The following is a 22,845-nucleotide window of genomic DNA, read 5'->3' as shown; positions in this document are numbered from 1 at the left end:
AGTGGGAGCCGCGATCGGCCAAACCTGCAGATGCGGCAGGTAAACAAGCCGGCCCGGCCCACCAGGAGCTTTCCCTGAACAAGTGGCGGACCGGCTTTGAGAAGAACTGGACTAGAGGACATTTAAAAAAAAACCCCAAAAGACACAAGAAAGGCAAAGGAAGTTGAAATTCTTAAGCCTTTAGTCTTTATTACCAGAAAAAACCAACAACAAAAGAGGGCTCTGGTTTGATACTTCTACTGGATTTTATTGTGGTTAAGTAGGAAAAGGGGCTGCTGATGTTTTTGGCCTGTGATGAGTTGCATCAGAGTATATAGTCTATTAATCTTTCCGAGAAGCTAAACACTCTTGTACAGGTTGAAAACAGTCTCAGAAAACACATCTGTGTTACACTCAGATGTGTGTTAAACACATGTTATACATGTGTGAGCTCCCTTATTGGCAAACAGTCCAGTGGAGAAAAAAAAAAGATGATCTTTGTGACTCAGACAACAACAGAAACTATGGTCAGATGACAGAAAACAATTTCCATCTTGATTTTTCTACTGTCGTTTAAGAACTTTACTGTTTGATATTTAAAAAGAAGGAGCTGAGGTTTACTATCATCTGTAGATGGGAAGAAATGCTTTCCTGTCCCAGCCAAAATGCAAACACACAGACATTGATAAAATACATTTACAGGGCCTATTCCTCAGCTTGTCAATTGGCCTAGCTCTATTGATGTCAAGTAAATGAAAGAGCTCAGTGGAGCTGTGCTGAGAATTTGGCTTACAGTCCAGAATGTCATGTACTGCAAACATGGAGAAAAGTGAATTGCTGCTAGGATTTATTTAGGGGCTGATCCTGAATGATGCCGAACACTCAACTCCCTTTGGCTTCCATGGGGATTGAGGTCAGTCAGCACCTTTCCAGAAGCCCTGAAAGACCATGAACATGAGCTATTTGTATTGATTCTCAAAGGCAGCAGTTTAATTTTCTCTTGTAATTTAAGGCGTTACACATAGACAGCTTTTAACTGTTCAGTGGTTCCTCCAATTAAATGGTTTCCTGTCCTGCATCCTCATGGTGCCTTATCCTTGAGTATCATACTAGTATGATCAAAAGAACACACAGTAAAGACTAGTCACAAAAACATATGCTCCACAGTCTGCCCCCCTGTTACATCATGGCAACCTACAGTTCTCTCTGTGGGGTGGCTAATGTATAACTAGGCCCAGATGTTAGCCCCCCACGTTTATACAGGGTGTTCATCTCACGCTGAACTCCCCCACTCCCTAACCCCCCTGAATTTAGCTCACATATTTGATCTTATGGCATTTTCTTTTAAGGCCAGAGCAATGACTTGGTTGCCAGCACCACGTGCGTGCGAGACTTGGTTTCTAAAGCATCCACTCGACTGAGACAGCAGGCAATGGGGAGGCTGCAAGGGGGGATGATGTTCACTCAATGCAGCAGGAACATTTCCTTTGTCATATGGAAGTGTGATGGAGCCATGGTGGAAAGATCAGATACATCGCCGAAGAAACCCGGGATTAAAAGAGGGAGGACGTGAAAACCCAGGAACTCTACTTAGCTTGACCTGACATTTTGAGCGGTTATTTGCCTCAGGGCAGGCGAGAGACCCCTCAGCATAGCCCCTAAGTTGGATAGAGCAAGCGAGGACGGATGTTTTTGAATGCACTGACCGGGATTTCCACGTAGCTTGATGCACTGACCCCTGTTGGGGATCCCTTCGGCTGTGTTGCCAGGATTGATGATGTGGCATTCATATCCTGTAGGGCAATGCAGTGGCTCATCCCCATCCTCAGTGGTGCTGCAGGCCTCAGCTGGAAAACAAGCCTGCGTGTCAGAAACCTAGATCTGATTACGCTGGGCGAACCGGAGAAGGAGAATCCTGCTGTGTTCTTCCGTAGCCCCTCCCAGACCAAGAGCTCAAAGTGTTTTACAAACAATCATACGGAATATTTAACACGTATAGAGAGCTTGACACAACGTGCTGTCTGCTTTACTCCACTCAAAGAGAGGGGAGAACGACTGCTTCCGCTCACTGGCGAGTCCCTGATGTGGGAGAGTGCCCCGCAGCTGTGGAACCAAGCTAGCTAGCTGCCTTTCCGTTCTTCCCGCGGCCCATTCTACAGGGTGTGTGCTGGGGCTGGAGACTGGTGGAAAAGAGGGGTTGCTGGCCGTGCTCTGAACAGTGGGTGGCCTCTCCAGGACTGTTACCAGCTGGCACAGTTTAGAGCAGCCATCAAGCTGCTTTAAGCAACACCCGGGATTGGGTCAAGAATGAGGGAACCGTTACCAACTCCCTGGTAGTTCTCCCCTTCTGTGCCCAGAGGTTGCTGGGCACAGCAAGGCAAAATGGTTCCAAAATATTCAAGATGCTCTACATCTATTAACTAATGAATTGATTCTCACACATGACTCCTGTGGGGTAACCCAGTATTATCCCCATCTGTAAAATGTGGAAACTGAAGCACAGAGAGGTTAAGTGACATGGCCAAGGTTATGCAGCAAGTGTGTGTCAGAGCTAGGAACAGAACCTGGGACTTCTAACGCCTGTTTCTGTACTTTAACCACAAGACCACCCCACACTTTCTTGCTTTCATTTGTTGGAATTTTAATTTCAGGAGAGTCTCCGATAATGCCCATGCCTTGATTGAGGGTACTCACTTCTGGAGCCCTTCTTGCTAACTGCTCCATTCAGCTGTGATCAAATAAAATAAGAGTCAAAAATAAATACGGGGGGAGGAGAGGTATGTTTTACTGACACTTGTACAACCCTAGTGAAGTCAGTGGAGTTGAAGGCAGACTTTTCTCATTAGGAATTGCCAGTCTGGATCAGAGCTGGCATCCATATATCCTGTCTCTGATAGTGACCAGCCACAGATATTTCAGAGGAAGGTGGAAGGACCCCCACAGTAGACAGATGTGGGATAATCTGCCCCATTTCTTAGGTCTCATCCTGGTCTCTAATAAGCCTTGAAGCAAGACTGTCTGAGTACTTTAGAACCATTGATTAATTAAACAAACCTGCGAGGCAGATCATTTTATGCTCACTTTATACATCTAGAAATTGAGGCAATGAGGTGAAAGGCCTGATTTTCAGATTTCAGGCCTGCGCTTACTTTAGGAACCTACATTCTGCATGCTCAGCTGTGCATGCATGCGAAACACACACGAAACTGCATGAGCAACTTCTGGAATCTGAAAATCAGGTCCCAAGAGACTGGCTTAAGGCCACCAAGGGTGTCAGTGTCAGGGTTGGGAATGACAATTCTCAGGTTCCTTCTTTCCAGGCCTGTGATCAGATCCCATCTCCCTCAACTGAGGTGGGATTGCATGGCTCAGAGAATTGGTAATGGGATGTGATTTCATCTTTATTTAAGAGGTGACATGACCATGATCTATAAGTACCTACACAGGGAAAATATTTCTGATAATAGAGGGGTCTTTAATTTAGAAGACCAAGCCTAACAAAATCGAGTGGCTGGAAGCTGATACTATACAAATGATATAAAGATAATAGCATCTAGCTCTTACATAGAGCTTTTCATCAGTAGATCTCAAAGCACTTTACAAAGGAGGTCAGTATCATTATCCCCATTTTACAGATGGGGAAACTGAGGCACAGATCGGGGCATGACTTGCTCAAGGGCTTGATGCAGGAATTTACTGTGTGAAATCCTCTGGCCTGTGTTATAGAGGAGATCAGGCTAGAAGGTTACCATAGTCCCTCCTGGCCTTGAAATCTATTAATCTAAAACTCGTTGTTTGAATAAAGTGCATCTCAAGCATCAGCTGGAAAACAGTGCAATGAACTGTGTTAGTCCAATATATATATATTAAACAGTGTTGGAGAAATAGAGAGTAGAAAAATATAAAGGAATTTTGGCTTTTCTGTGTGTCCCTGCTGATGCAACATTTCAGAGCTTAGTTGTAACAGCTTCAGGGTTATGTAAACCATGAAACCTAGTTTGTGTGTCTTGCTTTGTAAAGCCTTATCTATGGAAATAGCAGGGTGGAACAGATCGTCATGAGGGAATTGTTAACTTCAGGTGCCCTGCAAGAGAAGCTAACAAGCAAAAACCCAAGGTCACAAAAACAAACCAGTAAGATAAAACTAGATGGCGCCAGTAAAATTAACAGCAGCGAATATAAAGGAGATCAGTATAGAACTAGACAAAAAAAAGTTTTAACAGGGTAAGCAAAAATGTATTCGTTTTGGTTAGTTATGATTTAGGCATAAAAATGTTTAGTCGGGTTTAGAATGGGTAGGTACACAGATGAGGTAACTGAGTCTGAGTAAAGTCACGGAACAGGGTATAAAAGACAGTGGTAGACAACCAGAGAGTGAAGAAGACACAGCGGAAGAACATAGCAGAGGCCAGAGATTTGCAAAAGAAGTCACCTAGTCCCTTCTTCTTTGCGTATACACAATGTTCCTCAGGTAGCACATGACCAGGATTCATCACTGGTTGGATCATTAGCTTCCACAGCCCAGGCTGGGTACTGATGGGTAGTGTGCCAGGAGAGGTAACCTGATCAATTACTTTCCTGGGCTTATCTGTTTTTGCATGTATATGCAGCGTAGTTGTAGCTGTGTCAGTCCCAGGAGGTTAGAGACACAAGGGGAATCAGGTAATATCTTTTATTGGACCAACTTCTGTTGGTGAGAGAGGCAAGATAAGATAAGAGCTCTGTGTGGCTTGAAAGCTTGTCTCTCTCACTAACAGAAGTTGAGCCAATAAAAGATATTACCTCACCCAGGTCATTCATAGGTGGCAACAGAACTGTCTTAAAATGTACAAAATAAAGGCTACATGAAACTGTGTAAGCCTGAATGGGAGTGGATCGTGTTTGTCACCAAATACATCACACAAACTAATCTCGCCATTGAGTCATGTAAATCAGTTCTATTTAGTTGGGAAGGAAATGGCTCTCCCTTATTCACCCGTCCATCTAACCCAAACACCCACGCATACAGAATGACATGCAATATTGTATTGTCAGGTTATAGTATCATGTCACACCCGACTCTGAGGGCAAAATCTTCTTCTACAAGTTGCATTGGGTATATTCTTTGCTCATCCTGTTCACATCACTTTCCCTGACATTAATCACATTTTCATACACTAATGAGCACTGGTTATGCATCTGCATGGCAGACAGAAGAGGAGAATTTTGCCCCTACCAAGGAGGCTTTCAGCAGAGCTGTATATTAAAAACAAATCTTTTGCTCTAGATTTGAAATACTGTTCACTTCACAGGCCCTGGAGTCACCTTTCCACATGGGGTACAATCACAAATCGGTTATTATTTGGCCTTTTGCACTGTACATCCGTATCTCATTTAATGGACAATGAGTTTACAGGACGTGTTCTTTCCACGCTAACACTGAGTCTGCAAAGTTGATTAAGTGGTGTTTCAGAGGAGCCTGAGGCTCTGAACTGAAACCACAGTACTTACTATTCTCCCTCGAAAAAGGGCTGATTTATTGGCATTGAACTGCATCTGACTTGCATATTATTTTCCAAATCAGTGTCCTTCGTCCTGCAGAATTCAACAACCCACAATGCCCAGGTGATTAAAATGCCGAGTTGCTCTCACGGTACCTTGTAAAACTTCCTCGGGTCCGTCTAACAACCAACCGTTTCCTCCAAGCCAACGTGGTTTCGGCTGCACCAACCAGTCTAAAACTATTAAAAAAATCCACATTGTTAAGGATGAGCAGTCACAGGGCACACAATTATTTTCATGCCACTGATTTTCTCCAGTCCCTGATGATAAGGCAGGTGGAGTTCTTCAGGGAGGGTTTTGCTGTGTGTGTTTCAGTGACGTATTTACATTCACAATCATTCAAAATGTCCCAGCCGCAGCCTGATTGCAGCAGTCATATCAAGGACCCCTGCAACGTGGCGGCACAAAGGGCCTAAGCCTGCAAAATGCTGAGCAACCTTTGAGACCCTGATCCAAAATCCATTGAAGTTAACGGAAGGACACTCATTGACTTCCGTTGGCTTTGGATCGAGCCATGACTCAGCACCTTGTAAGATCTGGCCCCAAAGTGGATAGGGCGTCATTGAGTGCTGCTAAAAGTCATAGCAAATACCCCCCGGAGCACGCTCAGAAGCTTCTTTCTTGCTCCCTGTGTAACCCAAGCGAAGTCATAGTTCAATGAGAATGATGTCCGTGCCAAGTTTCAAGCCATTTTTACTGTATCCTTGGCTATGTCTAAACTTATGTCGGAGTGTAGAGTACAGGCATTACATGTGCCACTACCCACTGCATGGCAGACAGGCTGTGTCCATACTCGTCACCGCAGTGTGTAGCTCAACATGGCAACGAATGTCTCTGGCAGCTGGGAGGCAACGGGAAAGGTTCTGGCAGGGAGGAGGCAGTGGGGAGCTGACGGAGCCTTTCACCACTGCCAGAGCCTTTCACTGCAGAGGGGAAAGGCTCCGGCAGCAAGACACTATACTGCTAAAAATAGCAACGTAGGCATGGTAGGTACTGCTTGGGTAAGTAGACAGCCATGTAGGGTACGTACCCCGGGGGTTCAGGCATGCAGGGCACTTACTCTACTCTACTTACCTAAGCGGTGCCTCACCATCTACGCTGCTATTTATACCTGTACTAACTGCGCGTGCAGCATCTGTACACGCTGCAGTAAGTGTAGACCACCCGTCTCTTTAAAAATATGGTGTTAGAATTATTTCACAGATGGAAAAGAAGATCTCTTTGAACTCTCCCTTAACTTGGAAACAGAAGAAAGGATTTTGCTCAAACTTTTCAAATAAATTCATCTACAGGCAGAGACTAAATACATTGCAACATTAAGAGTATCCACTAGAATAAAAAGAAAAATGACTGTCCTGAAGCTAGCTCTCAACAATAATCAAAATCTCTGACTCTGGCAAGTAGCTGGTTAAAGCAGTTTGGTCTTTCCTATAAAAAGGTTACCAGCAGCACTGGTGGAAAAATGCAGAAAACCTTTTCCAAACACTTTTTGTCATAATTTTGAATTTTGGAAAAGTTCCAAACTGATTGAAGACCAGCAAAAAAAATGGTCTCCGATTTTTTTTTCAAAGTTTTCACTTAAATTTTGAAAATTCAAAAATTGTCCACTCTCTCTCATTACCAGCCATGTGGCCATGAACTTGGGCTAATGTATAATACAGTGAAAATAACTGATCTCGTGATTTCTGCCATTCAAGTTGGTGGAAATCTTGCAAGATCAACAGATCGTGTGTAACTTCCTCTCTCATGAGCCAAAAATCACACAAGGGCAGCTTTCAACTATTCGCCGCCATGGAACCAGAGCTTAGTTCTTCATTTAGGCTCAAACCCCAAGTCCTATGTTAGACCTAATATATATGGGGATATACCCCCGTTTTACAGCCTACTATTGTTATTGCAGCTGTTTCTATTTGTATCTGGGCAACATCGTGGACATTTCTTTCTGAAGCAGTTTGATCTCACAGCCCACCATACCTGGAGGTGGCTGTACTGATTCTAAGCAGGCATAGATGCACCCATTGTAGCAACAACGCTTGTGTCTTTCACATTCGGAATCTGAACGGCAGCTGGGCACCTCACATGCTCGCTCTGGTAAAGTCTGCGGGGGCGGGGGGCAGCGGTCATTCTTCTGGTAGTGGGCGCTGTGAGAATGAAGAGGGTACTCATAATCCTTGCAAAAAAATAAAAAAAAGAGAACACACAGATTTGGCATAAGGGAGAACATTTGGTCAACACCAAACATATTGCAAACTGAAATAGCTGGAGTGAGCATTCAGAAGCGACTGACTTCAAGTAGTCATCGAGGAAGTGGCCCCACCACCCTGTGCCTCAGTTTCCCCACCTGTAAAGTGAAGATTCTAATCTGTCGCTACCTTGGCAAAGTGTTTGGAGATCAGCTGATGAAAGGCGTTACCCAAGTACTACTATTTATTACATTGTTTTAATGATGTGGAAGCGTTCAGGAGTCTAATTTTTAAATCCCTAAAATGTCCATTACACTTGTCTGAGGGTACGTCTACACTACGAGATTAATTCGAATTTAGATAATTCGAATTTGGGAAACAGATTGTATAAATTCGATTGTGCGCGGCCACACTAAGCACATTAATTCGGTTTTTAACCACATTAATTCGGTGGTGTGCGGCCACACTACCCCATTAATTTTAACCACATTAATTCGGTGGTGTGCGGCCACACTACCCCTAATTCGAATTAACAAAATCGATTTTGGTGCTACTCCGCTCGTCGGGGTGGAGTACAGAAATCCATTTTAAGTGCCCTTTAATTCGAAGTAACTGGCTCCGTTGTGTGGACGGGTTAAGGATTAATTCGGATTAACGCAGCTAAATCCGAATTAAAGTCGTAGTGTAGACCAGGCCTGAGAGAGTAAGAGAGAAAGGCAGTAGGCACTTCAGTAACTGGTGCCTTAAAAATATTCCAGCGAGAAAGAGAGAGCAGCTGAAATGAAGATGATGATATCGAGGTCTTATTGTTCCTGTGTTTCACAATCATTCTGTGTTTGTTGTGATTAATTCCAGCAGCCTTTGACTAATTTAAAACCTTCCTGTAAAGTGAGATTAGTAACTGAAGGCCTTGAAAAGAAGCTTAATCTTTCTTTCATGCATTTGGTGCCTAATCTGTTCCCTTTCTGGACAATATCTTATGCCTCACCTGTAGTATCAGAGTTCTGAATGTTCTGCTTTTCCCCTCCTCTGACCTTTTAAATTAGTTTACCTCAGGGGGGCTATAGGAGTTTTCAGGCATGCTCACCATGGGATTCGATATTTTTGGTTGGAAGACTATGTTATCAAACACATGATCTGGCTAGGTGACAGCACGGTTGGAGGAAGACTGGGATGTTCTGCAGGTCTGAAAATCTGTCTGCCTGTGGATTAAGCAGCCTAAATATAGTCTCTTATTTTTGAAAATCCTGGGCACGATTCATGATTTGGGATGCCATAGTTTAGGCCTGTCCAACATAAGGCACCTTTAAGGGGCCTTTTTTTTTTCCAGAGTGCAGGTGCTCAGTGTTGTTTGAAAATCAGGCCTCTTAATCACCAGTTATTTTTGAAAGTTATGCCTACGCTTGGCCTTAAGTTTTTGTTTTTTAATTTCCAGACTTGTATAACACTCAGGACTTGGGATTCCCTGTGTATGAAATGTCCAGCTTTGTACCAGAAGCTGCAGAGGAGGACACGTGCCCATTTAATACTGTGCCAAGTCAAACTGTATTTGGCTATGGGGAAAATACGCCCTATTCTTAATCACACACAAACGATGAGGAAAACTCTCAAGTAGAAATAGCAGAGCGTGGCACTTTCCCTGACAAGCATAAGCAGCAGCTTACAAAGTCACATGATTCACACAGATGGCATTTGGACGAGGAGTCAACTCCCTGCGTTCCACAGAAATCGACAAGCCACTGAAGCCCGATTCCTACTCACCATGGGCCAAACCCCTCGTCCCTGCGCTCAGACATGCTGTGTGAGGTGGGGGAGTTCTGTGGGAAAGGGGGAGGAACCAATTTCCCCACCTCAGGCGCTCTGCAGACACTACTGCTGCCTCAGCTTCCACCTGCCCTGGTGGGTGGGGCTGTGTAGGTGGATCAGCCCACCCACCGACCACGCTTCTACTCCTGTGCTTCCCTGCTCGTGGCGGAGCCTAGGGACTTGTGCGCTCAGCTCTGTGAGATACTGATGATGCAAAGCCTCTCTGCACAAGCTGCTCAGATCAGGAGAACCGTTCTGTCAGCCTCACCCCCTGGAAAGGGAATTCAGTGGCTCGGGTCATGGTCTGTAGCTGAGTAGCACACAGAACAACAAAGGAAGGGTGCGTGTACGTGGGTGTGCATGCACACAAAGTTGGCTCTAAGTCACCTATGTAACCTTCCAACCATCAGCTGTCTGTGGGCCAGTCCCATCCCACAGTGTCAATTAGAGGGCCAAATGCTGGCAGCTGCTATCATTTGCACTAGCTGCCAACTTCCCCAAGGAGCTAATATGGGGAGCCCGCCCCCAGGCATGCCCTTTTCCCTTGGTCACACCCCTTTTCCCACAGGGAAAAGAATATGATTGGGTCCACCCTCTTCTCAGTGGTTGGGAAGCTATGCAGAGGGCTGGGAAGAGGGTAGCCAAGGATCAGATATACTGGGTCTATGTCACAACAGGTGGCTCTGACACATCACAGCAAGCATTCCCTGGCTAGCTACATCAGCCTTAGGGCTGCTTTCTGTTGGTGGGACAATGCAAAGCATCTCAGTGCAGGGGGAAATCAGACCCATTGTCTAAATAATACATCACTCCTCGGAGGAATGATTTTTGACTTCTGAATTTTTATGTTCTTCAGACACAAACATTTCTTGTCTCTTTTGCTATCTAACTATTACCATGTGCTACCAGCAACGTGTCTATTCATGCTCTGGAGTATGAAAAAGATAACTTTTATTGGATTTGCAAAAGAATATGGTGTCAGAGTGTCTGAGCACGTGAGAGAAACAGAGAACCTGGGGAATGTAAGTGAAACTAAGCTAAACTGAACAGAGCAAACTTCAGAAATAGAGAGTAGAAAAGTTTGACTATAATCAAACAGTGGGATCAAACTAGACTCACATAGCCAGATTCAGCTCTCATGAACACAGGTGCAATGCCAAATAAGCTCCACTGAAGCCAAAGGCATTACTCTGGATTTACACCCTGTAACTGAGATCAGCATTTGGCCCAAAATGATAAAGCTGCAAATGGAGACAAGAAAAGAACTTGCTATCTGAGCGTTTGGTTTAAGAATCTACCTACACTCTCGTAATGATGTCCAGCACCCTAGCCTTTGCAAATCAGTCACAAAGGGCCCGATTCTCTACTGCAGGGGTAGGCAACCTATGGCACGCGTGCCAAAGGCGGCACACAAGCTGATTTTCAGTGGCACTCACACTGCCCAGGTCCCGCCCACCGGTCAGGGAGCTCTGCATTTTAATTTAATTTTAAATGAAGCTTCTTAAACATTTTAAAAACCTTATTTACTTTACATACAATAATAGTTTAGTTATATATTAAAGATTTATAGAAAGAGACCTTCTAAAAACGTTAACATGTATTACTGGCACGCAAAACCTTAAATTAGAGTGAATAAATGAAGACTTGGCACACCACTTCTGAAAGGTTGCCGACCCCTGCTCTGCTGTATTGCACCACTCTAGTCAGGCTGTTCTCAAAAGGGCACCGTCAGGTTACAGAGGAATTTGGATTGACACTGAGAGATTCTCCCCATGTCTGGGTGCTGTTAAATCATCCCTGCCAGAGGTACCCTATCCTTGGGACTCAACAACGCTTCTGGAAAGCAAATGTTTGTCTTTAGGGTACCGCCCATTGAACTAGGTGTTGTCAAAACAAACTTCCTGGGAGAGGATCCCCTGCAAAACCTTGAACTTCCAAACTGGATACTCCCCTGTAGTATCAACACACCCAGTATGTTTATCAGGTACAATGTATAAGCAAAAAGAACAGGAGTACTTGTGGCACCTTAGAGACTAACAAATTTATTAGAGCATAAGCTTTCGTGGGCTACAGCCCACTTCTTCGGATGCATATAGAATGGAACATATATTGAGGAGATATATATACACACATACAGAGAGCATGAACAGGTGGGAGTTGTCTTACCAACTCTGAGAGGCCAATTAAGTAAGAGGAAAAAAAACTTTTGAAGTGATAATCAAGATAGCCCAGTACAGACAGTTTGATACGAAGTGTGAGAATACTTACAAGGGGAGATAGATTCAATGTTTGTAATGGCTCAGCCTCTCAGAGTTGGTAAGACGACTCCCACCTGTTCATGCTCTCTGTATGTGTGTATATATATCTCCTCAATATATGTTCCATTCTATATGCATCCGAAGAAGTGGGCTGTAGCCACAAGTACTCCTGTTCTTTTTGCGGATACAGACTAACACGGCTGCTACTCTGAAATGTATAAGCATTTCCCATGATTTGCATCTAAGATAAGTCTGCTTGCCAAGAGTTTCTGCCTCTCTCCTTGGGCCTGGTAATGGTTATGTGTGGGAAACTGCTTTTGTTTAAATAAGAACGCAAATAGATTTTCCAATCACTCATTTTTCCCTTTTCCAAATAAATGCACCCCGCGGACATAGGTTAAGGGGGGGGTGGGGAATCATGGCAGCCCTTCATTCAAATATTGTCATTACATCCATGTACAAGGAAACATTGAAGGCTTCACTGCAATGCTGTTCGATTCCAACAGATGGCCTCAGTTTGCAACTGTTGAGAGCCAGTGCACAAATAACTCCATTTATTAACTTTGGGACTGGCTGCAGCTACTATGGGCTTGTTGTTAGGAATGACTGGATTGGAATCAGTTATTTGAAAATGGAATTAGGAATAACTAATAGTTCATTTAATAGAAAACTGATGCAATTCAGTTCAACGTGATAAGGGGAAATGATGTATATTTTTTGTAATGCTGACATGATAGATTTTACCTCCACTTTCTTTGTAATGGATCATGCATAACATATAGAGACAACGATATGATATTTCTTTATTTCAGCCAATCTCCTACATTTGTGCAATGACAAGAATGACCCTTAATAATAGGGAACATTCCCAGATGTCTGAAATGCCCTCTGATTGAAATGCATCCAGTATATTACCTGGGAACTGTAGTGTAAACCCACCCAGGTTCTAAATAAACAAACAATTGCAGCTTGTAGCTCATGGGGTGTGGTAGGGAAAATCCAGATGATGATTGGTTTTTAATTTGTTGAGAAGTGAGGGGGGAAAAACCTAATTCACCAGTATTTCCACAAATGAAAGCCCCAAGTTATATTCACACTGTCAGGTTCTAATATGCCTAATCATGTTGACAAGCACCTTATTCCACTAGCAGTCCATGTATTTAACAGGCACTACTCATGGAGTAAGGCATCAGAATCTCTTCCTATGAATTGATGGGTCACATTATTAATCATGAGAGCTCTTCGGTTTTTTTTTAAGTTCAATATTTTGATTTCAAAATGCAAAACAACAGCAACAACAAAAAGAATTTTTTTTTATGAAGATATCCCCAATTTCCCACCCTTTCCTGCATTTTTAACCAGCAATAGAGTTGGTCAGAACACTAACGTCCAATTTTGACGTTTTGAATTTCAAAAAAATTTAAAAAAATTAAATTTGAAATTTTGGGAAATTAGATTTTTTTTTAAATCACAACATGTTTTTTTATTTTTGTGGAACCAGGTCTATTCATAATTCATAATCCAGTCCAAACACTGGATATCAGTGAAAATGTTCAGGAATCCCAAAAGTTCCATAGACTTTAGCAGGGACGATTATTCATCAAAGCATTCATTTTGGAAGTTCATTATTTGTTATTCTCCTATTTAAAATGTTATTGCCACTCAACCCATAATCTGAAATGTATTTACCAAAAATATTTACCAAATACAGATGGGTAACTGATAGTTAAAAGAAAATGAATACGATTGATTCACAGATGATTCACTAATTGAAAGGGCAAAATTCATAATGAACAGTTGACCATAATGAATGTGGCTTCCCTTTTAGAACAATAAAAGTTCTAAGGCCAAGAATTCCCAGAGTGGCCTTTTCCCTACTAAGTTTCTCCTTACTTTCTCAGTGTTCCTAGTGTTCTGATATCCCGGCACTTAAAAATTCACTGCTGTACAGCATGTTTGTAAAATATAACTAATCAACATGCTGCCACTGCTTTGGGTATCATAAGATTTTTAGGAAAAAGGGGGGAAAGTAATTCCCTCATTTACAAAGTCTTGTATTAATGCTGTCTTGGAATAATGATTTCCACGAATGCCTATTTAATAGCTTGCCTAGGATATACATTTTGGCTGTCAGCATGACTTGAATTTTTAAACATTATGGATTCTGGCAGTCTTAACATTTCTGCACTTGAAGATATTTTTCAATCCTGGAGGCGAGTTGCTGTTTGTCTCAGGAGGCTCATGAACTCATTTTAATGGCGATATCTGCATTAAAGACTTCCAAAACTAGTTAACAGTGGAAAGTTAAAAGTTCAGCTGAGGAACCTGGAATGCCAAGTCCAGAGTGACTAGGAAAAAAAAAAGGAATGAAGCCTCATTATCCTAAATCACTCACTATATTCCCAGACTTTCAATAACATCTGAGGGATCTGACCTGCCTCATAAAAATTCCATCCACCCGTATATTTTTCTTGTCTGCAAATGAGAACCAGTTTGCCTCTAAGCACAATGCACTGACACTTGAACTCCAAGGAAATCTAAATAGATTTCTGCTGCACATAAGGATATTACAATGCAGAATGGATCCGGTGAGATCATTTCTAGTTGGGGTTCCTGTTGAGACAGAGTTAGGGCCAGATTCTCAACTGGTGTAAATATGCACAGCACCATTTAAGTCAATAATGCTACACCAATGTACACCAGATGAGGGTCAGATCTTTTACGTTTACGGCTTCCTTTCATTGTTCTAGATGCTTGCCCTAGTGAGACAATGCTTAGAGCCCAATCTTGGCCCACTACAAATCAATAGGAGTGTTGCCATTGATTTCAGTGTGTGCCGTGTGATTGGTGAGATTTGTTCAGTTAATGGCCACCAGTCATCTTTCCTCTGAAACAATAAAGAGTAAACATCTTGTGCATGATGTGCATATTCATGGAAACGAGGGATAGGAATACCTGATAGATCATCATCTCCATTTCACTGCTACTGCTGGATCTTTGGAAACTTCTCCCACTCTCGATAGGGATTCCCACTGGGTTACATCTTTGGCCCTCTGCTGTCTCACTATGCCCTATCCCTCGGGACTCCATCTGATTGCACTTCTAGGTTAATACCGCACAAATCTGTTGTTCCAACCCCAACCTCTTCCCTTTGGGCCACTCTTGTATCACTGACTGCTTCTCTGACATCCTTCCATCAACTGAAATCTAACGTGGCTAAAACTGAATGTCCCAAATATTCCCTCTCCTTCCTTTTGCTGTCAGAAGCAAAGGATCTGAAACATGATCCTGCATTCATTCTAAATACAGTTCTCGGTATAAGCAGGAGGCAACAAATACATTAGCTTGGGGCAGGTCAAACAACGGACTAAGAACAATGTTCCCTCTTCCCCAAAAAGACAACCCTGTCCGATGAGATGCGAGGGTCTAGGTGGAGAAAGAAAAAGGCTGATCACAGGAGCATTCCCCACTCTGCATGACTGGTGTGCATTCAGCCAGGCATGGACAATGCAGCACATTTGTGCAGAACCAGACACCAGACAGAGAGAGACTCTGCAAAGGGAAAAGTCAGACATTGGAACTCTCCTTCTTCAAGCGTGCAAGGGAAGGGAGAGAGAAATGCAGCTTCCACCCCCTCCTAGAGAAAGTGATTACTCCTGAGCTTGCCAGATCAGTAGCACCTGGATTAGCTGCTGCCAGAAAAACAGTCCTTTGAAAAGCCACTGGTTCCAGGAGGAGGGCATATTTAAGAGAAAGGATTCTGTGCCTTTATAGAACAAGCTATCTGAACATCAAAACATAGGATCCTATCTGTCTGGGTCTTTTGCTTCATAGTTTTTGTGGAAAGCAGAATATTGCAGATTTTGACTTCACAGTGGTTTTGCAACATGGCAGACTTATTATTGTTAATAATAATGGTATTTTTTCCAGTGCACCACACTTCACAAAACACCTGTCGCGTGTGCAGAGCAAGTCTGCTACTGAACATGTCATTGTCAGCCTCATGGGCCATAGCCCCTGGCATTTTGTCTTTGTGGACCTTGGTTGTGCCTCCTAATGTGAGTGCCCAACCTCTCGGTGTGCACAACCCATTCGCTGTGCTCCTCTGGAGTAGCTGGGTGCCTGCACCAACAGTGCACACATAAAACAAGTTTAGCATCTACTTTGTGGGTCAATCAAACTTGAGCATGCAGAAACAGATGCCAGCTTAACAATGGCTGAAATTTTGACCCAACGTATTCAGGAGGCAAAAGGCATTGGCCAATGTTGGCTTTTAAAAGGACAAGGTCAACGTGAATTTTTTTTTAATTTGCTACTTTAAAAAAAGCAACCCTTTTTCTGAGATCCCCTTTAAATAGCATGCCTTGAATTTTTAACTAGGAATTTTCTTTTTACAAAAATTGTATACCTTTTTCCTCCTTTTTGTTGACATTTAGAACAGTGTTGCCAACTCTCATGATTTTGTCATAAGTCTCATGATAATTATTGTTTTCCTTAAAGCCCCAGCTCCTGGAGTCAAGTGGATATGTGATGATTTCAGCCTTCATGCTTAAAGAAAAAGTTTCTTGCCCTCGTGACTGTGGAGAAAGATTCAAAATGTGACCCCAGTGCACTAAACCCCGAACCTAAAGACTCAAAAAGTAGAAGGCAAATAAAAAGAACCCCAAATCTATTGTTTTTTTACATAATCTCATGATTTTAAAGCCAATCTCATGATTTTTGGTGAGCCTGACTCATGATTTTTGAACGTTTGGCAATACTGAGAAAAGTCTTTTGGCCCAGAATATTTTGAACTCCAGAAACTTGCTCAGGCCCAACCCCTCCCCTTCTGTTCTGTGTACACAGAACAGTTGCAGCTTTGCTGCTACTGATCCTGATGGACAACCTTTCAGAGTTGGAACACTGTGATCATAGTGTCCAGTACCACTTTGGAGACTAACTGCCTGGCTAGTTTTCTCTTTGCAACATACTAATTAGGCAAAAAGGGTTTTCAAGTACATTGCAACTGGATTACTGGGTAGGAAACATTTGAATCTTGCTAGAAAAGCGTGTTGTGCTTTTGCAGGAAGTTTCCTGCATTTCACTGGTTTGTTCTCAGCTGTAATGGCCTGAAGATAAGAGTGAGGCTGGTCCCAGATGACGGCATGTCAGCCAGAAACCCACGCCAGCAAGCAGTGCTAATGAACACCTGTGAAAAGTCTGGGGAGGCAGAATGGAGGAGGTACTTCCAGAGAATAGTCAAGAACAAATCATGTTTGCAGTGTTGTAGCCATGTTGGTCCCAGGATATTAGAGAGACAAGGAGAGAGAGACAAGTTTTCAAGTTTAGGCAGAACTCTTCCTCAGGTCTGGGAAGTGTACTCAGAGTGTCACAGCTAAATGCAAGGTGGAGCAGATTGTTTAGCATGGGTTGTTAACACATATTTCAAGGGATCATTCAAGGTGAAGTGGCCCATTAACACCTCTCTAGTCATAGGGGGAAAAGGAAAGTCTGTCTCTCTCGCCAACAGAAGTTGGTCCAATAAAAGATTTTAAATTTTTATTAAAGTTATTACATCACCCACTTTATCTCTCAAGAACAAATCAAGCCAAACCAATCTAATTTCCTTCGCTTGACAGGGTTACTCTCCTAGTGGATAGGGGGCAAAGCTGTTAGTAAGGCTTTGACACAGATCCACATGACATTCTCATAAGCAAACGAGGGAATTGTGGTCTAGAGGAAATTTCTATAAGGTGAGTGCAAAACTGGTTGAAAGACTGCACTCAAAGAGTAGTTATTAACTGTTCACTGTCAAACTGAGGGGGAGGGGGAGGCATATCTAGTGGAGTCCTGCAGGGGTCTGTCCTGGGTCTGGTACTAGTCAATATTGTCATTAGTAACTGGGATAATGGAGTGGAGAGTATGCTTATAACATTTGCAGATGACACCAAGCTGGGAGGGTTTGCCAGCACCTTGGAGGACAGAATTAGAATTTAAAACGACCTTGAAAAATTGGAGAATTGGTCTGAAATCAATAAGCTGAAATTCACTAAAGACAAGTGCAAAGTACTACACTCAGGAAGGAACCATCACATGCACAGCTACCAAATGGGGAATAACTGGCTAAGTGGTAGTACTGTAGAAAAGAATTTGGGGACTATAGTGAATCACAAATTGGATGAGAGTCAACAATGTGATGTAGTTGCGAAAAAGGCTAGTATCCTGGGGTATATTAACAGGAGCGCTGTCTGCGCGGGTGAAAGTAAGGCGGTACGGGCCAGTACGGCGTACCGGTAAAAAGTAGCCATCAGTACCGGCCCATACCGCTGACTTTCAAGTGCTGCCGTGGCAGCGCTTGAATGTCGTTGCCCCTTTTGTGCCCCCCCAGCCGCCAATGGGCAGGGGAGGAGAAGAAATAACTGACCCCGGGCTGCGATTTAAAAGGGCCCAGGGCTCCGGCCGCCGCTGCCACTGGAGCCCCGGGTGGCGCGGGCCAGGCAGCGCAGATGGGCTGGCTGGGGGACACTGACCCCAGCCCCGCCCCTTCTGCCCGAGGCCCCACCCCTTCTGGGGAGGCCAGAGCTGGCCCCGTACCAATAAGAGCTCAATTTTACTTTCACCTCTGTCTGTATCTAAGCCACCGGAGGTAATTGCCCCACTTTATTTGGCACTGGTGAGACCTCAGCGGGAATACTGTGTCCCGTTCTGGGCAGCACACTAAGAAAGATGTGTACAAATTGCAGAGAGTCCAGAGGAGAGCAACAAAAATGCTGAAAGGTTTAGAAAACCTGACCTATGAGGAAAGGTTAAAAAAACTGGGCATGTTTAGTCTTGAGAAAAAAAGACAGAGGGGGGACCTGCTAACTGCCTCCAAATATGTTAAGGGCTGTTATAAAGAGGACGGTGATCAATTGTTCTCCATGTCCACTGAAGGTAGAACAAGAAGAAATGGGATTAATCAGCAGCAATGGAGATTTAGGTTAAATATTGGGGAAAACTTTCTAACTCTAAGGATAGTTAGGCACTGGAACAGGCTTCCAGGGAGGTTGTGGAATCCCCATCACTGGAAGTTTTTAAGACCAGGTTAGACAAACACCTGTTGTCAGGGATGGTTCTAGGTATATTTGGTCCTGCCTCAGCACAGGTGGCTGCACTAGAAGACCTCTCCAGATCCCTTCCAGCCCTGAATTTCGATGATTCTATAAGAGGAGGCAGACCTGAGAATGGATTCTCCCTTGAACTACTTGCTCTATGTCAGGAACGACCTCTTTACATGGATATACATAGTACCATTTATGTATGGATCTCAAGACACTTTACAAAATTGTTCATTAGCTAAATGTCACAAAACCCTTGTACATATTATCCTCACTTTACAGTGGATGCGTAAAATGAGTCACAGAAAGATGAAGTGACTTACCCTAGGATCACTCACACACCAAGCCAGTGGTTGAGTTGGGCTTAGAACCCAGGAATTCTGACTCCCAATTCCCCCTGCTCTAAGCAGTGCACCATGCTACTTCCCTTTTGGTATTTCATGCTAGCACTTCTATGCACATTTATATGGGTTTTGCACTTGCAACCACATTCTCCTTTTAAGTTCCCCTTCTCCAGCCTCTCCCGGTGCAGAGCACCTCCTTGGGCTGTGGCTATGGCATTACAAATTTATTTTTCAATGTATAAAGTGTGCCCTTATCTGTATGTCTCATGTTGCAGCAAATAGGTGGTAAAAATTTAACACAGCCTAGCAAGCTTAAACAAGCCCTCTTACAAACAGAAAAAGCGTAGGATCCAAATACTGATCATTCTCAAAGGACACACTGGACTTAGGGAACTCACACCATTACATACGCCTGCCTCCCGCTAGTTCACATGTAATGTCCCCCCCTCCCCTCCAAGCTAGGTACTCACATCATACTTCTCTGCCAGTTTCAGATGGAGAGCACGTTTCCAGAGATTCTTTGCAAAGCCCGATTCTGGGAGTAAGATTGAGACACATAAGGCTGCAGCAAAGAGCTTTTTGCAGAAATGCAGCTTGGGCACCAGGCGATTGCTGCTGGAGTCCATGCTCCTGATGAGAAATAAAAAAATACGGATCCCAGCTTTCAAGGAGCCAGACGAATCAGAGGGAGGGAGAGAGCTGACTGCTGAAGCAACCGGCTCTTTACTGGGCAGCTTCTGGGAGGCAAAAAAACAAACAAACAAAAAAAGTTTGGGAGCCCAGAATCAGGAGCCAGGAGTTGCTGTTGAACTTTCTTGTTCAAAGATAGATCAGGTTCTCCCATCTCATGTTCCCACGAGGCACATATTCCCCTTGAATGATCACTGGACAGATTATTTTTAGACCTTTGTTCACAACATCTGGCTCTCTCAGGGCACTCCATTCAAAGCCAAAGCATGGGATCAAATGGCAGCTGCTACAGGGGGAAAGAAAGGTCTTGGAGGAGTGCCCCGAGCAGTTTCTAGCTGCAAACTTTCCAAGAAAACAAGTACTCTCATTGTGTACCCTCCCCCACCCCCAAGTAGATGCCCTGATTTGTGGGGTTGTACCCTATTTCTACAAGGTGGTTTATTCTCTGAGGGAGGCTTCGTTTCCAGAAGGAAATTATTTAAAAACACGATAAACAAACGGATGTGGTCATTAAAACAAGTTGACTTTAGCTTTCATTTGAAGGTTGAGTTAAATTAGGGGAAGAGGGGGCCACTGGGGGAAGAGGAGCCTGCAAGCGCTGGGAACGAGTTGGAAATGCTGTGCCCGGGGAAGGGAGTTGATTTAAGGAATATGGTATGAATGGCTGGCTTACAGTGCCATACAATGGGTGGAATTGAGCAGGGACTGGATTTGAGACTGTTATCTTGGGCCCTATTTTCAAACTTGATTGCAGAAATCACTATTTAGGCACCTACATTCCTGTTTTAGCCACTTAAATCCAATCCTAGGTGCCTCTAGAGAAGCAGGTAGCTGCTGATACCTAAATTTAGGCCCCAATCCTGAGGCACCCACATCTGAAGCTTGGATTCACAAATGCCAGTGGAAATCTATGTTTTATGCTCTCTGTGGTTTGGGTGCAACACAATAATTATGGAACGTTAAAATGATTTCAAGTGTTTGTCAGTCCATGCACTTAGGGGCCAGTCCTGCTCCCCACACTCCCAACAAGCATAGAACAAGGGCAATTCCATTGCCCCAGGTGTGGGGACAGGATTTGAGGGAGCTGTCAGGGCTACGTGGAACCCTGCACTTTGTGCAGCACAGATCTGCAGGGGGTCCCTGCACAGCAGTGTCCAGGCAGTATTTGGAGGTGAGGCCTGGGCAGAGGATCCCATACTGTATAACTCCTCCCCCACCTTGGAGTGAGTGAGTTAGCATCACAGAGTCTAATCAGGCCATTAGGCTACGGCCTTGGTGGAACAGTTCTACTGCCATAGCTTGGCTTTGATGGGAGGACTCACTCTTCCCTCTGCAGATCTTCCCAGAACCCAGCTGAGATTCTAGGCCTGGGCCCTGCCTGGCTCTGCCCCTTCGGGACAAATTCTGAACTCAGTCTTAACCCAGGCAAAATCTCCAGTGAATTCAGTGGAGCAGGAGTTACAAAGGGCACTGATGGGGCCAGTGTGTACTCCCCATGATAAGCCTGCCTGATCTGTGCTGCTCCTGCACCACCGTGACCTGCTGATTAGCAGGACACTTGTTTTGCCTGCTCTGTGACCATGGTTGGAAAATGAAAGTGAAACCATGGAGTTTTCAGCCAGAGGGGGGACGGACCTCCTGTGACCCCTCTCCTCAGGAGAATGACCTTAACCACCTGCCTACAGAGGCCAGGGTGAATGGGTGAGTGGCCCAGGGGAGGAGACGTTATTCCTTTAGCACCGGTCTATCTCCAGAGATGGAAAGCAGAATGCTGGCAGTGGACACTGTGAGCCGGCCTCCCTGGTTGTAGATAGTGACAATGGGACCCCATGGAGCAGCTCCCCTCCCAGCAGCTCGGGAGACATGCTCCTTCTCTGTCCAAGAGTCTTGAAAAGTATTCTGAAATGAATCCCCAGTATCTTGCTGCTCCTAGAAACAGGCCCGTTCCTATTGTGTCACTTCCAGGCCTACCTTAGCTTATGCTGGGCACAGGCCCGCCAACAGCAATTCCTGGCTCTGGGGACAGGGCCGTCCCTAGGGGGAGTGCGGGGCCCGGGGCAGAAGTGAGGAATCCTTCACTTCCGGGACCGACAGCGCTGGCCAATCGCACTGGCCCACAGGGCCCCTCAAAGCATGGGGCCCGGAGCGGTTGAATGCACTTAGGAGCATGCGGCCCTCCCAGGCCCTTTTAAATCGCCTGGGCCCCTGGGCAATTAGCCCCCTGTTGGCAGTTCTGGCTGGGCCTGCTGTTGGCCTATGATCATGAGAATGCAAAGCTGCCTTAACCCCTGTTCTCCCACCTCCCGAGTTGTGAGGTATGCATCTTAGCCACAGCCGAGGATCTAGGCCCTTCTTTTCCATGGTTCATGGAAGGCTCTGTCTTACTGCTCTCTTGAGTCTTTAGGGCTACGCAGGTCTGGATGTACAGTGTTGTTGTAGCTGGGTTGGTTCCAGGATATTAGAGAGACAAGGTGGGTGAGGTCATGTCTTTTATTGGACCAACTTCTGCTGGTGAGAGACACAAGCTTGTGTAGCTCGGAAGCTTGTCTCTCTCACCAACAGAAGTTAGTCCAATAAAAGATATTGTCTCATGCCCCTTGTCTCTCCAATGTGCTCTGTTAGACCATTCTAGAGAGCTCTTCCTTCACTTTGGGAAGCAGAGGCATTACCACCACCTTCTAGGTTGTGCTGAGCACCTAAGGACTGGCCAGATTGGTTCTCCTTGAAGGAGGCTATTTGCCACAAAAGCCTTCACTGCTTCCTCTGTGTTTAATAAGGCCCATCTCACGCCTGTGGTTCAGTCTAGCAGGTTACTTTCAGTTACCCCACTGATGACAAAGGCATCAGGCCCATACTCCATGTCTTTATAGTCAGTGAGAGCCTTGAACTGACCTATTTCCTTCCCTGGGAAATTTAGTCCCATCCTGGGTGGTTCCAATACCAAAGTTAGAGCCCATCATCTTATGTC

The 22,845-nt window shown here is 44.5% G+C and overlaps 1 protein-coding gene across 1 annotated transcript in view; it reads right to left on the bottom strand.

Moving 5' to 3' along the window:
- Positions 1-19,980, bottom strand: part of LOC112106847 (WAP four-disulfide core domain protein 1) — a 26,801-nt gene extending 6,821 nt beyond the window's left edge. The window contains exons 1-4 of the mRNA XM_024200309.1: positions 19,658-19,980; positions 7,495-7,690; positions 5,616-5,699; positions 1,686-1,826 (exon numbers count right to left, since the gene is read on the bottom strand). Coding sequence (XP_024056077.1) covers positions 1,686-1,826; positions 5,616-5,699; positions 7,495-7,690; positions 19,658-19,813 — 577 coding nt within the window. The 5' untranslated portion in view covers positions 19,814-19,980. The remainder of the gene's footprint in view (positions 1-1,685; positions 1,827-5,615; positions 5,700-7,494; positions 7,691-19,657) is intronic.
- Positions 19,981-22,845: the final 2,865 nt, after the last annotated feature.

Source organism: Terrapene carolina, unplaced genomic scaffold, assembly GCF_002925995.2.
Source record: "Terrapene carolina triunguis isolate 2854851 unplaced genomic scaffold, T_m_triunguis-2.0 Scaffold33891, whole genome shotgun sequence".
Taxonomy (NCBI): domain Eukaryota; kingdom Metazoa; phylum Chordata; order Testudines; family Emydidae; genus Terrapene; species Terrapene triunguis.
The sequence above is the reverse complement of the archived record's forward strand: the minus strand, read 5'-3'. Positions and strand labels throughout refer to the sequence as shown.